General features: G+C 54.4%; 1 protein-coding gene across 1 annotated transcript; it reads right to left on the bottom strand.

Moving 5' to 3' along the window:
• Window positions 1–2,231: 2,231 nt before the first annotated feature.
• AMPD1 (adenosine monophosphate deaminase 1) lies at window positions 2,232–14,179 on the bottom strand. The gene is made up of 14 exons (XM_077839559.1): window positions 13,902–14,179; window positions 12,481–12,643; window positions 11,040–11,205; window positions 9,814–10,033; window positions 8,816–8,945; window positions 8,176–8,370; window positions 7,736–7,867; window positions 7,441–7,604; window positions 7,133–7,259; window positions 6,376–6,539; window positions 4,224–4,344; window positions 3,362–3,535; window positions 2,958–3,068; window positions 2,232–2,608 (listed from the first exon to the last, which is right to left on the bottom strand). The coding sequence occupies exons 1-14, from the start codon at window positions 14,177–14,179 to the stop codon at window positions 2,450–2,452; spliced, it is 2,304 nt and encodes a 767-aa protein (XP_077695685.1). The 3' UTR covers window positions 2,232–2,449.
• Between the last annotated feature and the right edge of the window lie 1,143 nt (window positions 14,180–15,322).

The raw sequence follows: 15,322 nt of genomic DNA, 5'->3' as shown, positions 1-15,322 counted from the left end.
GTACTTGTGGCACCTTAGAGACTAACCAATTTATTTGAGCATGAGTTTTCGTGAGCTACAGCTCACTTCATCGGATGCATACCATGGAAACTGCAGAAGACATTATATACACACAGAGACCATGAAACAATACCTCCTCCCACCCCACTGTCCTGCTGGTAATAGCTTATCTAAAGTGATCAAGAAAACCTGGATTTGTGCTGGAACTGGCCCAACTTGATGATCACTTTAGATAAGCTATTACCAGCAGGACAGTGGGGTGGGAGGAGGTATTGTTTCATATTCTCTGTGTATATATAAAGTCGGCTGCAGTTTCCACGGTATGCATCCGATGAAGTGAGCTGTAGCTCACGAAAGCTCATGCTCAAATAAATTGGTTAGTCTCTAAGGTGCCACAAGTTCTCCTTTTCTTTTTGCGAATACAGACTAACACGGCTGTTACTCTAAAAGGACAGGATAGTTGTTCTGTGATTCCCTTCCTGTCACTGTACATTTATTAATGGCACAAATATTTAATCGTAGGCTTTGTCTCTCAAAGGACAATAAATTATTACTAAGAATAACTTCCATTTATAAAGCACTTTTTCATCTATAAAAAGAAAAGGAGTACTTGTGGCACCTTAGAGACTAACCAATTATTAAGGTGCCACAAGTACTCCTTTTCTTTTCGTGAATACAGACTAACAATACAGAGTATTGTTACAGAATACAGAATACAGAGTAACGGCTATTACTCTGAAACCTTTCTCATCTATGAGGCTCTCAAGGCACCTTCCAAACTATTCATACACAAGTCACCCCCCCAATCACAGAAAAAAAGGTGCCATGTCCAAGCAATCCTGCAATGCTGCACAGTTTAGGAACAGAAGTGAAGAAACGTACTCTGGCTGTGTAGTGCCTATCACAAGGGGAGCCTTTGCGTGCTCTGGGTCTACAAATAGTAATGATGATGGGATATGGCAGCAGGTCTGTATGTGCTTATGTTCTAGCCTTTGTTACATATCCATTATGAACAGATCAATTTCAGCCTTCAGCAGCCTAGTGAAGGATTTATTTCCAGGCATGACCATCTTTATGGTCTGTGTTTGTACAACACCTAGCACAGTGGGGGACTGGTCCATGACCAGGGCTCCTAGGTGCTACTTCAATAGCAATAATAATAGTAGGGGCTGAAGCAAGGCAACAACCAGCACTTATACGAGTCTGGCTGCAGTTTACCCTTTAATTGTATTTTTTGTCCCCACTCAACGCAGCCATAAGTCATGGCGATGTCATGATAAAAATAAGAATCTAGCTAGCTAGATGAGACTAACAGAGAGGGCATTTGTGTACTGATGACAGCTGAGAAAGAAAACAGCAGCTGTTTAAACTATTAGGGGGATGGCTCGTAGTTGGGATATTAGGCTATCTGTTAATAACAGCTAGGGCTAGAGCTGAGACTTACAAAGGCAAGGAAATAATTTAATCATTTTGCACGTAAAGGGTGCTGAATAACAGTTTCTGAACAAAAATGGACCAGTGGGAGCTAGGCCAGTTATTGGCTACCACCTGGGATCCCCTGGCTATTCAATTTGTCTTTCAGTCCAGTGAGAGCAAATTTCTTCCTGTCACTGGCTCAGGGCAACACAGTTCAGCTAATCCCCCACCCAGACACCTCCAGCACATGCCCGTGTGTGTGTGAGAGACAGAGCGGATGCCTGCCAGCTCCACCCTTTCCTGATCCCCACCCATGAAGGGCTGCCATTACCTTCTGGGCTATTGCTTATATGGGCTGGGCCAAGGGACAGAGATAGCTTAGTCTTGACGTGGTCCTTCACCTGTGCTCCCTCACTGTCAGCACTTGCCATGAGGATGGGCAGCCTGAAACTTTGCAGGGCTGATTCCCTCAGAATAGGCTTATCCCCATAATGTGGACTGGTGTAGTATAGCCTGTCACTGGGATGGGTGTTATTCTGCATACAGCATAGATACAGCACTCAAAGAAGGCTGGAGCTGAGTCATTTGCTTCTGATTTGTGAATAGCTGAACAGGCAGAATCTGTGTTGCCACCTCTGGTGATTTAATTGCCACTCACAATATCTGAGTTTTTTCTTAAAGCTCCAGCTCCTGGAGTCCTGCGATTAAGACAGATTCTCACCTTTTGCTTGCAAAGAGTACATTTCCAGCCCTTATGGCTACAGCGACATGCCTGAAAACATGACACCAAGTGACCCAGAAACCACACAGCAAAGAAAAAGAAACCAACTTTATTATTTGTTAAAAATCTCATGATTTTCAGGGCCTGACTACTGATTTTTGAACACCCAGAGCTAGTAACCCCGCAGAGAAAGCATGTGATCTCTGAGTGCTGCAACACAAGAGAGCGAAGGGCAGGCATGGGTGGGGCTCTGGGCTGCCCCCGGCCCTGACAGAGTGGAGGAGGCATCAGGGTCCAAGCAAGTTTGGGGATCTACTCCGGGGTTTTCAGGCCCTCTGCGATGAGGTTGAGTTCGTAGCACCAGGTCTCATAGCGATAGGCCATGCGGATCTGAGGTACATTTGTCTTCCAGATGTTGTTGCCTTGGGGCCCCTCCTCACGGTAATTCTCCCCCAGGAACTTGGTCTTCTCCTGGCAGAGACAAGGGAGCAGAATGAAAGGCACTGCATGGATCTATGCCCTCATCTCCCTTGGACAGCCTTCCTCTGCAGAATCCTGGCTGCCGTACTGTGCACAGGTTAGCACTGGCAGGCCTCTGCAGCCTCCCAGAGAAGCTGCTTCTGAGTGTCGAATTCCCTTTAGCACCAGGTCTGACGTGTCACTCTCCAAACAGGCAGAGCCATCCCTCCAGCTCCCCCACCCACTCTGATGCACACATGGACACAGCTGCAGGAAGGGAAATCCTCACTCCCAGGCCACTGGCGAACTGCTGAGCAGCTGGACCCTCCCCAGGAGAGATGTGGCAGACAGACAGCTGTACCTCATGGGACAGACCACATTGCAGGACACTGTTCCTGGCAATCTCACACATGTCACAGGTGCTGAGTTTGAAGACTTGGGCAGCAATGGCATATTCTTCCATCAGGGGCTCCTAGAGCAACACAAGAATCATATCGGGGCGGGGGGGGGGAGAGGAGCATGCATAGTGCTGCACAAACAGCTGGCCCTGCAGCCAGACTCCTCCCAGCACCTGCTGCACAGCTCTGTGCCTGTCGGGGCACAGCCAGCATTCCCATTACTCTGTTACGGCAGTGCCTAGGGCCCTCTCGGAGCAGCCACCATTGTGCTGGGTGCTGTACAAATAGCTCCCATGTCCCCACACTGCAGTGCACTGTAAGGACCCTGGGTGGTATTTCCATGCCCAGGCCTGCCCTAGCACCATACCTTGGTGTAGTGGAACTGCATGGGGTCGTCCGTGGAGAGAGAGACCATCAGGCCTTTCTGGTGGAAGTCCAGCAGCGGGTTTTTGGCGTACTCAAGGAAGAGGCTGTTGTTGCTGAGCGGGGACATAGCAATGGGGATGTGGGCAAGAAAATACAGGTACTGCAGCACAGGACTCTGAAAGGAAGAGCGTGGCCGTCTTCAGGGCGGGGGTGGGGTGGGGAGCAGGGCGGTGGCAGATGCGGCTGCGTTCTCCGCTACCTACAGCCAACCCTTCCATGCCCTGGCACAGAGAGCTGGGATGCGGAGCTCACAGCTGCTTTCTGAGAAGGGAAGGGTCAGTCACTGTCCTATAAATCCACGGGGAGTAGATCTGGGCTTTGCCTTGGCTTAAGCCAGTTGGTTCCTCCATGGTCTGTGCATCCTGCAAGCACAGATTCTCACCTCCTCAGCATTTTCTCCAAGCAGACGGCCCAGAGCAGGGATCTCAGTGCTGGGGAACACATGGTGCTCCAGGTGGGGGGCGCTGTGTTTGAGTGACATGGGACAGCATATTACAGTTCAGTGTGTAAGAGTCATGTGGGGTGGGGCTATGGGACCGGACTGGGGCTCAGGAGACCTGGGTTCAATTGCCAGCCCTGCCACACACATCTCCAGGGTGCCCTGGGCAAGTCACTTAATGTCTGTGTGTGGGCCCCAGCCCTGCAAGGCCAGCGAAGGGTGTGAAGCAAGAGCCACTGGTATTGGCTGTGAAGACAGGGCCTTGGACAGACCATCCCCCTGCACCCTCTGGAGCCATGCAGCTCATAAGAGCATTGGTGCGGGGGAGGGGGAAAAACATTAAGAGACTCTCCCCCACACTCACCTTCTTTAGGTTCAGGCCATGGGAGATATTATCTGCTGTCATGAAGGCTGCAAGCAGGTGGGTGATGGCCCCAGCTTCCCCGCAGTGGGGTCGGAACAGGAAGGTGTTCATGCCGCGTTCCCTGTGTGCAGACAGCAATATATGCAGGGGTGCTGAAATAACTTGTGTAGCGGAAAGAAAAGGAGTACTTGTGGCACCTTAGAGACTAACCAATTTATTTGAGCATAAGCTTTCGTGAGCTACAGCTCACTTCATCAGATGCAAATGTGTAGCGGAGGTGCTGAGAGCAACTGAACCAAACTGTAACCCCTGTGTATGATGGAAACCTCTTCAAGCCAGGGGGTGTGGCAGCACCCCCAGCACCCCTAGTTCCAGCACCTATACATGGGGCTGATGCAAGGAGTTGGAGGGCATTGCTGGGCGGGAGCTGAGCTGGAAGCCCACTTCCAGGGAGGGACCCCTAGAGCCCAGCCGGACCCTCTCCCAGGGACAGGACCCCCAGAGCCCAGCCGGACCCTCTCCCAGGGACAGGACCCCCAGAGCCCAGCCAGACCCACTCCCAGGGATGGGACCTCCCGCGCCCAGCCCAACCCCAGGCCTCAGTGTTTGTCCTTTATTCTCCCTAGTGCATTCAGACTGGGTGCAAGGAGACAGTCTCAGCTGAGCCCAGGTGTTTGCCACAATCGCTCGTGTCTTCCTGCTGTCAAGGAAGCCCCAGGGCTCCCGCGCTGGGCAATCTCTGCGATGGAAGCACAGACCCCAGCAGAGCCACCCCAGCACCGCCTGCAAAGCATGAACACAGGTCTCTCTGTGCTTCTGCTGGAGGCAACTCACAGCCAACATCCCCTCCCTCCATATGGGGCACAATGCCCGTGTGATGCATGGCTAGAAAGGGTTAAACATCCTGCAAAATAAATAACCCTCAAAAGACATGTGGGGAAATAATGTTTGTGGTTTTGCGTATTTACATATGTATGAGTAAGGTCCACAATGTAATCAACAGTCCCTGTCTATGCTGTATTCTGATAATTCAGAGGTCAAAAGAACATGCTGTCATTTAACTGAATTGTAAACACGGGATATCTCTGTATTCATCTCTCTTTTAAATGTATAGCAAATAATCTGTGAAAGGTGGAGGAACAATAAGTACCAGTAATGGACCTCCTTCAAAGTCATGCTAATTACCCTTTGAACTCAAACTTGTCAAAAGACATGAAATTGTATATAAGATCTTTGGGTCCTGATTCTGTCATCTCAGATCTGCTTAGGCTTCATCAGTGAAAGTGTGAGTTGCAAGTCTGAGGTCCCAGTTATGCTAATATTCCCTGAATATGACGTTTGGATATTGGACTATAATCTATGAGCTATTTCTGAAAAAACTCTTTGCAACTACAAAGCTCACTGTCTATGCTATGAATCTGAACCTCAATTAATTGAACTCATGTCTGTATGTATATTGATCTTTTAATCCTACTCTCTCTCTTTTGTTTTTTAATAAAGTTTAGTTTAGTTATTAAGAATTGGCTGTAGCGTGTATTTGGGTAAGATCTGGAATATTCAATAATCTGAGAGGTCGGGATTGGTAGAACCTTTTATTTTATATAATGAAATAAGATTTACAGAAATGTTCATCATATTTGACGTGGGTACCCAGATGGAGGCCTGAGGCTCCATCACTTTAAGACAGTGGTTTTCAAACTTTTGTACTGGTGACCCCTTTCACATAGCAAGCCTCTGAGTGTGACCCCCCCCTAATAAATTAAAAACACTTTTTTGTATATTTAACAGTCTTAAAAATGCTGGAGGCAAAGCGGGATTTGGGGTGGAGGCTGACAGCTTGTGACCCCCCATGTAATAACCTCACAACCTCCTGAGGGATCCTGACCTCCAGTTTGAGAACCCCTGCTTTAAGGGAACTGTGTTGTTTGGATTTCTGAGTAACCGGGAAGGTAATAAAGAAGCTGTTTTATGCTGGCTTGGTAAATCTAAGTATTGGAATATCCACCAGCTTTATGGGGATTGTCTGCCCATTCTTTGCAGTTCACCCTAATTGAGTGACCATAGCTGGCCCCCACTGGGACCTCTCACAGCCCGTGAACCAGGTCCCCGCCAGAGGCGACCAGCAGCCCACATACCCTGTGCGGGGACCCACCTGCGGAGGTTGTTGAGCACCATGATGTTGGCGTACATGTAGTACAGGTAGTAGGTGTAGGACGGGTTCTTCTCATGGCTCCACTTGTCCGGCTTGGGGCTCCTGGTGGAGAACATGTGCCCACTGTGCTTGGACTCGTCATCCACGCTATCAAAACCGGTGATCTGCTGGCACAAGCAGACGGGAATGGGTCAGCTCCACCACCCTCCCCTGGCTTCTAGGGCTCTCCTGATCGAGGGGGTGTCTGTGAGCAAAGCCAGACGCCACCTCCCTCCCCATGGGCGAAGCAACCTCGGACACCCATCTCCCTGACCCAGGGCACGTGGCACGGAGTGCCGGACACCGCTCGCACTGCAAGCACCCCAGCACATGCAGTGCAGGAAGGGGCCCAGCTCCTCCAGCACATCCTGCCCAGAACCCCGTGCAGAGCCTGGCATGTGCAGCACAGGAGGGGTGCCGGGCTCCACCCACTAGCCTGGGCCCCCCTTAACGGACCAGCCCCTGGTAAACTCAGAAAGGAGCTTGCTAGCTCATCTCACAGGCCTCCCTCTCCTGGCACCTCCCAACCCCAACCCATTTCTCCGCTGGGGGCCAGAGCAGGGAGGGTGGGAGGCTGACTTCCCCGACCTGTGGCAGAGGGCTCGGTGCTAATGCCGAGCTTACCAGTGTGGCAGACAATGGTGGGGTCTGAGCCCCAGAGGCACCACCCCTCCCGTCAGCACTTCGTCAGGCCGAGGCCTCTCTGTGCAGCACTCACGTGTCGCAGGAATACGCTCAGTTCCTTGTTGGCCTGAGGACAGACAGTCGCTTCAAACACTGGCACAAAAATATTCTCCAGCATCTTCCCAAAGTGGGGGAGGAATTTCTTGGCCCTGAACACGTCACTGGGGATAGAGACCAGGGTTAGCCTCCAGCAGAAGAGCTGCACAGCCCCCAGCATGGACAGAACAGCTCCCCCTGAACCTCCTCTACGGACGCCCCACAGCTGCCACGTCGGTAAGTGAGGCCGCTCCTGCTCCCACCAGCCTTGCCCCGACACCCGGAATTTCAACCCATGGCACGTACTAAATCCTGGGCACTTGGATCATCCACTTCATGTTGGGGGAGTAGACCCTGTGCCGGTTGAACCAGCTGGCCAGCTTGGGCCACTCCTCCGGTGAGCGCCCGTAGATGGACAGACGGGGTTCCGCGTGCTGGTACTTGGCGTCCTCCAAGTCAGAGCTGACTTCCTGCAGACGTAAGGGTGCAGGTGGTCACGTGTGTCCCACTCACTGGCTGGAACTCGGCATACTGTGGGCCTCCAGGCTCCTTTCTGCTGCACTGGTGCCCCTTGTGTCCCTTGACCCCCCCCCACGCTCACCTTGATGATGGTGGCAAAGTACTCGCCATCAATGGTGTTTTCTGTCTTCAGGTAGAGGTCACGAAGCTCACTGGCTCCCACTGGGTTGTACTTGTCATTAAACTTGTCAAAGCGCTGGAAGGTCTGGCGCCCCTGGGGTGCAAATCAGGGTCAGAGCTGAGGGCGGATAATGCTTCATGGACCTAAAGGGGTGGGGTGCAATGGATTAAGGCTTCACTGGAAAGCAGAGGATTAACCCCAATTCTAGAGAAGGAAAAGTGGCCACCCTGCCATGGGACAGAGCTGGTGCAGTATGTGCCTGGGGAGGGGTTCCAGGTGACAGAAGGCATGTGATGGAGTGCCCTAGGAGAGGTAGGTGAGGGTGTCATGGGACATGTGGGGGCATGGCCCAGTGGCAGGGCAGGCATGGGACGTCTTACAGCAGAGGCCAACAGACTCACGGCGTGGACATCAAGAGAATCCACCGTCAGGTCATAGGGGTGCAGGTTGAGCTGCTGGAAGAGCTCCTTCAGGGTGAGTTTCTTGCCCTTGGCGTCATACACGACCCTCTCCGCGTCCACACGGTACGACTTCTTGATGAAGTGCAGCAGGTGCTTCTGGTTCATGCAGGCCGCAGCATGAATGTGGGTGTCCACCTGCCAGGCAGAGGGGAGCCATCAGTCTAGCCAGGGCCCAGACAGCGTTGGTGAGGAGGCAGGGCAGCCAGGACCATAGAAAGGAATGCTGCTGACACTGCCTGCGGCCATGGCAAGTCTGCCCTGACGTCAGGGAGCACATCAGCCTGAATCCCAGTAAGCGATGGTGACCACTAGGGGTAGAGGAGGGTACTCCCTGTGCCTGCACCCCAGCCATGCCTCCACACGCTCACACCTCCAGGGATGACCCAGGGTCTGCTCAGGGGTCACAGCAGCTTGTGCTGCCCCAGAGAGAGGTGCGGGATGGAGAAAGCTGCCGGAGCAGCACCAGTGCCTGTAACACCTGCCTGCAGAGGAAGGAGTCAAGGCAGACCCTGCATGCCCGCGACTCAGCCCGTCTGGCAGGCCAGCCGGCAGTGGCTGTGCATCTGTCCCAGGCCCTCACCTTCCTGCAGTTGTAAAAATCCCGATGAGGGTTGTTCTTCAGCTCCTTCAGCTCCTCCATCTCATTCAGCATCTCGTGCACACTGAACTTGGAGGAGAGGAACTTCAGGCGCCGATGAGTGTAGGTTTTCCTGACAGAGACAAAGGGTCAGAACCAGGCACGTTCAGGCCCAGCTGAGTGCATGGGACCTGGGGATGCTACAGGAGGTGCGAACAAGGGCACTGCTGCCATCCAGCTCACACATGGCATGAAATTCCTGCTGTAATTACCTGAATCCTACAGCGCTTCCCACCCAGCACCACCCTGAGCACTGTACCAAGGAGGGGCGATGTCTGCACTCCCACAGAGCCAGCAGCAGGGTCACCCGTGTGGGGGCTGGGTGAAGGGAGCCTCCTTGGACACACAGCTGTCTCGGGGGCACAGCAGCAGCTGTGTAACAGTGCACAGCAACATGGCATGGCAGCTCCTAGCACTGGGCCTGAAGAAGCAGGTTCTGAGTGACATGGCCAGGGCCTGTCATCACCTACACGGGGCTGTAGCCATGAAACCAAGGCTAACAGCTGCTTTCACCCAGACTGCCCTGGGATCCTTAATACCCATGAGTGCCAGGGGCTGGCTCTGTGCCCCATAACAACACTCCCTCCATCACTAGTTGTGTGGGGCCAGGCAGACAGGGCATTTAGCATGTCCCTAAAGGCAGCAGGGAAGCCAGCGGCTGGGGCAGTGACAGCATCCCGGCAAACTCCTCCAGGCCATGCTTCAGTCCCAGAGAGCAGCCATGGAGGCCTGTAGCAGGGCTGGGCTCCTCTGCGCACCAGGGGCCTGGCAGGTATTGCTGGGGGCCTGGCCAGCCCCTCTGACTGAAGCGGGAGCTGGTGTCCTGCTTGAGGGCTGCAAAGTTCTGCAGCGCACAGCCTCCAGCAGGACTGGAGCACAGCCTGATGGGGTCCCCTGACATCCCTCTGAGTGTCAGGGTGGGGGCCTGGCTGGGCACTTACATGGGTCCCTGTGCAATCAGGGCGAGGAGGAAGTTCATGTCATCGAGGAAGTCCTCGAGGTTGGGGTAGGGCAAGTCCTTGGGCTCCCCTCGACTGGCAGCCACTGCGTCAGCATAGACATAGACCACACCGCCCTGCATGCGGATGCAGTATCCCAAGTCCTCAGGCAGATTGTCCAACCGGAAAGGGTCCTCACCCTCCTTCACAGGGGGGGTGAACACTGTCCCGAAGGCAGAGTGTGGGTGAGCAATGGGCCTGGCAGAGCAGCCTTTGCCACACTGCTGTACTTCCGGGCTGAGGGCAGAGGCAGCGCCAGCCTGCCCATGAACACAGGTAGCCCACGCTGGAACCCAAGGCCAGGCCAATGGCTGCCCAGCATGGGGCCCAGACAGACACAAGCTGCTGCCGCCAACGTGCTCCTCTGCGGTAGGGTGACCAGATGTCCCGTTTTTTTAGGGGCAGTCCCGCTTTTGGGGACTTTTTCTTATATAGGTGCCTATTGCTCCCCACCACCTATCCCGTTATTTCACAGTTGCTATCTGATCACCCTACTCTGGGGGCCCTTCCCTGCCCTGGTGCCTGGGCTGCTCCCTGCCTTTCCGGTGGTAGAGCCGGAATCCCAGCTTTCTGGCTACTGAGTCTCTCCAGGCCTGCAAGGCCTGAGCAAGAGCGCAGCCTGCCCAGAGACACAGATTGCTGGCGGAGATCTGACAGCTCTGGAGGGATCTAGGGCACAGAGACGAGTGAGCGTATGCAGGGGACGCTGCAGCCACAAAAGATCTGCTTTCACATGATGCCTTCCTAGCTGCTGTGTCCAAGCTTGCTGCACTCAGCAGGGGGCAGATCCCTTCCTCAGCCTCACAGCATCCGTGGAGGAATCACACCAGGAGGGACAGGGCCAGTCATGCTCAGATGGCTTACAAGGCAGCAGGGGACCTTCTCACCCCACTGGGAGCGTGGCAGAGACCTAGGGCATTCAGAGGGGCTCTACTCCCCACACATCACGGGGTCAGTCTCTGCTGGAGACAGGTTTAAAGCTCGATGGGGTGAGGCTGCATTCCTGTAGCCTCAACAACAGGAGTCATTTCCCCCAGATAGATGCAGGTTCAGCACCCCCGGCCCTGCTACCCGGGACATCTGCTTGCCTGCACAGCCCTGGGCTCCCCAGCTACTCTTCCTGTTTGTGCTAGTTGTGAGTTACCCTGGAAGCCATGGCTGCTAGTTACCTGGGGCGCGCCCATCATCGGCTCGCCAAATCTTGCCTTCAATGTTGCGCAGATACTGGGACGGGGTCTTGGGGAACCTCTGAAACGACTTCTGCATGTATTTCTCCCGGATGCACAAAGCCCGGTAGAGGCCTCTGCAGACAACTTCAAAATCCTCAATTGTGACCTGCAAAAGTTCTTTGTTGAGGACAGTGGTGTCTGCAGCATGTGGGAGTCTGCCCTGAGCCTGTGAGAGCTCCCAGCCTTGCTGGAACGCACAGACAGACACGCTTGCTGTGCAGATGCTGGAGAACAGCTGAACCAAAGCAAGGCCTGGGTTCCCCCCAGAGCCCACCCCCACATGCCTGGTCCAAGCAGGCAGCCTGGCAGCCATTCTCCAAGCCCTGCCCTTTCAGCCTGGCTGACGGCGCTGTGGGCAGTTCAGTGGCCAGAGCCAATGGGAAAGGTCCTTGCTGAGGTAGAAGGAAAGCCCCAGAGGCCAGGACAAGCCATCAGGGGCGCTGTCCTGGAGCACGACTCCCAGCTGCTGTCTGACATCTCACTCTGAAGCTGCAGCCTAGGGTGCTGCAGGAGCTATTTTAGGAGCACAGGCTGGTCCTGCTTCAATTTCATCTGACCCAGCACATCGTCAGCACATCTGATTTACTGCAGAAGGCAAGTGTTGTGTGGGCAGACCCAGGAGGTCAGGCCTGGTCACTGGCGAGCGACAGGAGCAGGGCATTGCCACCCAGCAGCTGCAGTGGCTGGCTGAGACCACAGCTAGGGAATGATGCAGGAGCGGCCATCTCAATGCACCAAGGAGTGTCCTGCCAGAAGAACCTGTAACCCACACCGTCCTGTAATGGCCCCCGCCTTTGCTGCTTGGCCCCAAGCTGACCCAGGTGGGTGGGGCTGCAGCTGCGCTCTTTGATTCTCCACAGGCAGAGTGCATGCTGAGCATGGGCCTGGCAGTCACCGCACCGGGGTGTGTGCATGCAATTCACACAGTGACAAAGCAGTCACAGCCTTGCATTTCTGCCCCCCTGCCCTGGCCTAGTGACTGGCTGGAGCGCTATGCAGGGATGTACTAAGGGGTCTCAGCAACCGTTCCATCTGCCGCCCTCCAGCATCTCTTCTTGAGGGGCCACAAGGGCCCTGTGCCTTCCCAGTCATCCCACAGAGAAGAGCCTATGAGTTTCTCTGCCACTTACATTGGCTTGCACCTTTGGGATCACTAGGGAATTAGCAGGGTGCTGCCATCTGCTCAGACTGAGCTGAGAGAAGTGGGGCCTCTCCTATGCATTTAAACAAGGGGCACTCACGTGCACATTCCCGGCTCCCAGGTGACAGCAGGGATTGAGGCAAGCAGCCAGGAGAGAGGAGGGCAGAGGGCGTTGTGGGGAAGACTGGAAGAGGAAATGGCACTAAGACTTGGGAGGGAGTGAGGCATGCTGGCACTTACCCCTGAGGCATAGTCCCCGGAGATCTGCACGCGCTGGAAGTCGGGCACTGCCTGGTACAGTGGCGAGGCAGCAATGAACTCGTCAATGGTAGAGAGTCTGGTTGCAGAAGGATGAGCCATGGGCAGAGCCAGTGCAATTGTCTTCAGGGAAATCCGCTTCTTCCTGCAGAGGACGGGGTGACCACCTCAGCCTGGGCACTGGCAGCACCATGTGCCCTGCAGGCATGGCAGGGCCCTGCCCAGCACTAGGGGTCAAAGGGCTACGCCCAGGTATTCAAAGGGAAATAGTGCAATTAGCAGCATCTCCTTTCCTGTCTCAGTCCAGACCTGGGCTGTCTGCACTGATAGGACAGCACAATCCAATGCCTCAGCCACCCCAGATGCTGTTTGTTTCCCTGGGTCAAGCCAAGGGACAGCCTGGCGGGCGAGTGACATGTTCCAGCTCCTGTCCCAGGTGTACCAAAGGGGTTGGGGGACAGAGGCTGCAGCAGAAGCTTTGGTCCCACAAACTTGGCTCTCCGAGAATCAGAGCTTCATGATGTTTCCAACCATAGTAGGGTTTGCAACTTTTCATTTGACACTAATCCTGGATTATTGGCTAGAATAACTGGACATCTGTCTGTCTGAGTACTTGCATGGCCCTTGTCACCACAGTCTCTGAATGCCTCACAGTCACTAGTGGGGGTTGCCCCTCTGCCCCATGTGCGGCAGGGTCGGGTAAGGTAAGTGACTGGCCCAAGGGCACACAGGGCATCTGTGGTGGAGCCTGGAACAGGCCCCTGGTCTCAAGGCCCAACGCAGCACTCATCTCCACTAGGCTGCCACCCTCTCAACAGATTCTGAAGAGCTGGGGAGCAGTGGCTGAACACACCAGCCCTTGGGCGATGCTCAGGCAGCATGATGAGGCATGCAGCACAGAGCAATTGGACAGACAGGCTGGATGGATGGATGGCCAGATTCAACCAGGGCTTTCAAATACTTTCACTGGGGAGTACCCACCTCTTACCACAGGGATTGTTTTGTGGGCCCAGCCCTGGCACAACACTCCTGGGGCCACCAGGCACCAGCATCCACGGAGGAGTGTGTGCTGGGGATAGGAAGGCTGCTTGTACATGTAATGTGATGAAGCACCTGGAAACAAACAGCATGAGCTTCCCAGCAGGCTCTCCATGGCCACGGCTTCAGAACCTCTAGGCCAGACAGACAGTGGCCAGGCACGGTTGTCCCAGAGGGTTCACTGAGATATTCTCAGGCCATACTTAAAGTTTCCATCCTCTTCTCCTGGGATAAGGGCATGCAGGGGCAGGGCAGGTGCTGGAGCTAGGGACTAGCAGGGCCACGGAAGGTGTCAGAGGTGGGAAGCTTTCAGCCTGTCCTGACCCACAGTGCCCCAGGCCTGCTGCCCCTTGCCCAGCTCTTACCGCTTGTCAGCCGTGGCTGTGGTCTCCTGGTGGATCATGTGTTCCCTTATTTCATGGTGCAAGATGGGGCAGATTTCTTCCACATCAAAAGGTGAGATCTCGTGCCTGCTCTCCTCGTCCTTTACCTCAGAGGCAAAGACCTTCTCAGCGAAGGAGCGCATCGCCTCATCCATCTCTGCAGGGAGAAGGTGCCCTTGTGACTGGCCAGTCTGCACCCAGCCACCCATGACCAGGCAGGACTCCTCCCACCCAGCAGGATGAGGTGCTCCAACACCCATATCCGCCTGGCAGAGCCAAACTCAGATATTAACTACGTCTTTGGTCCCTTCTGCCTGCACTTCCTCTCCCAGCCACCCAACACAGGGAAGCAAGGGAATAGCTGTTGTCTTGGTGCTAATCTCTCAGGGCCTGTCATGGGCTAAGTGGGGCTGGAGACGTGTCCTGACTTCACCCAGCTCCACAGGCACTGCTCACTTGGGGCAGGACCAGAGCCGAGGGGGGAACAAGCCCATGGGCAAGGGGACTGAGTGGGGGTGGACCCAGAAGGGGCAGGCATGTGGGAGAATACACAGGAGGGGAGTGAGAATTAGCACAAGCCCCTCCCCTACCCACCAGCCGAGTGCTGCTCTCCTCGTGTCATTTACACACAGCATCCAAGGATGGAGGCAGTGATGAGGCTGAAGATGGACACAGAGCTGCTCCCTAAGTGGCATACAGAACATGATGGGGGGGCTATACGTTCCTGAACCGTGCGGAGAAAGTAACTAGGAAGTGTTATTTACCTCTTCATATAACTCATGAACCAGGGGTCACCCAATTAAAGTATTAGGCAGCAGGTTTAAAACAACAGTAAGGAATATCTTCTTCACACAACGCACCGTCAACCTGTGGAACTCATTGCCATGGGCTGTTGTGAAATCCAAAAGTACAACTGGGTTCAAAAAGGAACTGGATGTGTTCATGGAGGATAGAGTGATCAAGGGCTATTAGCTGAGATGGTCAGGGACTCAGCCTCATGCTCCGGGTGTCCTTAAGCCTCTGACTGCCAGAAGCTGGGACTGGACAACAGGGGATGGAGCATGTGATAGTTGCCCTGTTCTGTTCATTGCCTCTGGCACTGGCCACTGTCACTGGGCTCACCCAGTGTGGCTATTCTTATATTCACTTGACCCTGGGGGATGGGGCTGGGAGAGCAGGAGTTTCCCTGATGCTGCTTCAGGGACCTTGTCTAGCAGGTGGGACCCAACATTTGCTAAAGACAATGCAGCCTGAACTGGGGGAGCTGTTGCCTTAGTGAAGGGCAGGGAAGCCCTGCCTGTGCTCAGCACCATGGATGCGGTTTGGTGGTGGCTCTGTTCTGTGCCATTCAGGGCCTTCCACAAATGGGGGATGAATGGCATTGGTGTTTGGCTGCCCCCAGA

The sequence above is a fragment of the Eretmochelys imbricata genome, chromosome 21 (assembly GCF_965152235.1).
Source record: "Eretmochelys imbricata isolate rEreImb1 chromosome 21, rEreImb1.hap1, whole genome shotgun sequence".
NCBI lineage: Eukaryota > Metazoa > Chordata > Testudines > Cheloniidae > Eretmochelys > Eretmochelys imbricata.
The sequence above is the reverse complement of the archived record's forward strand: the minus strand, read 5'-3'. Positions and strand labels throughout refer to the sequence as shown.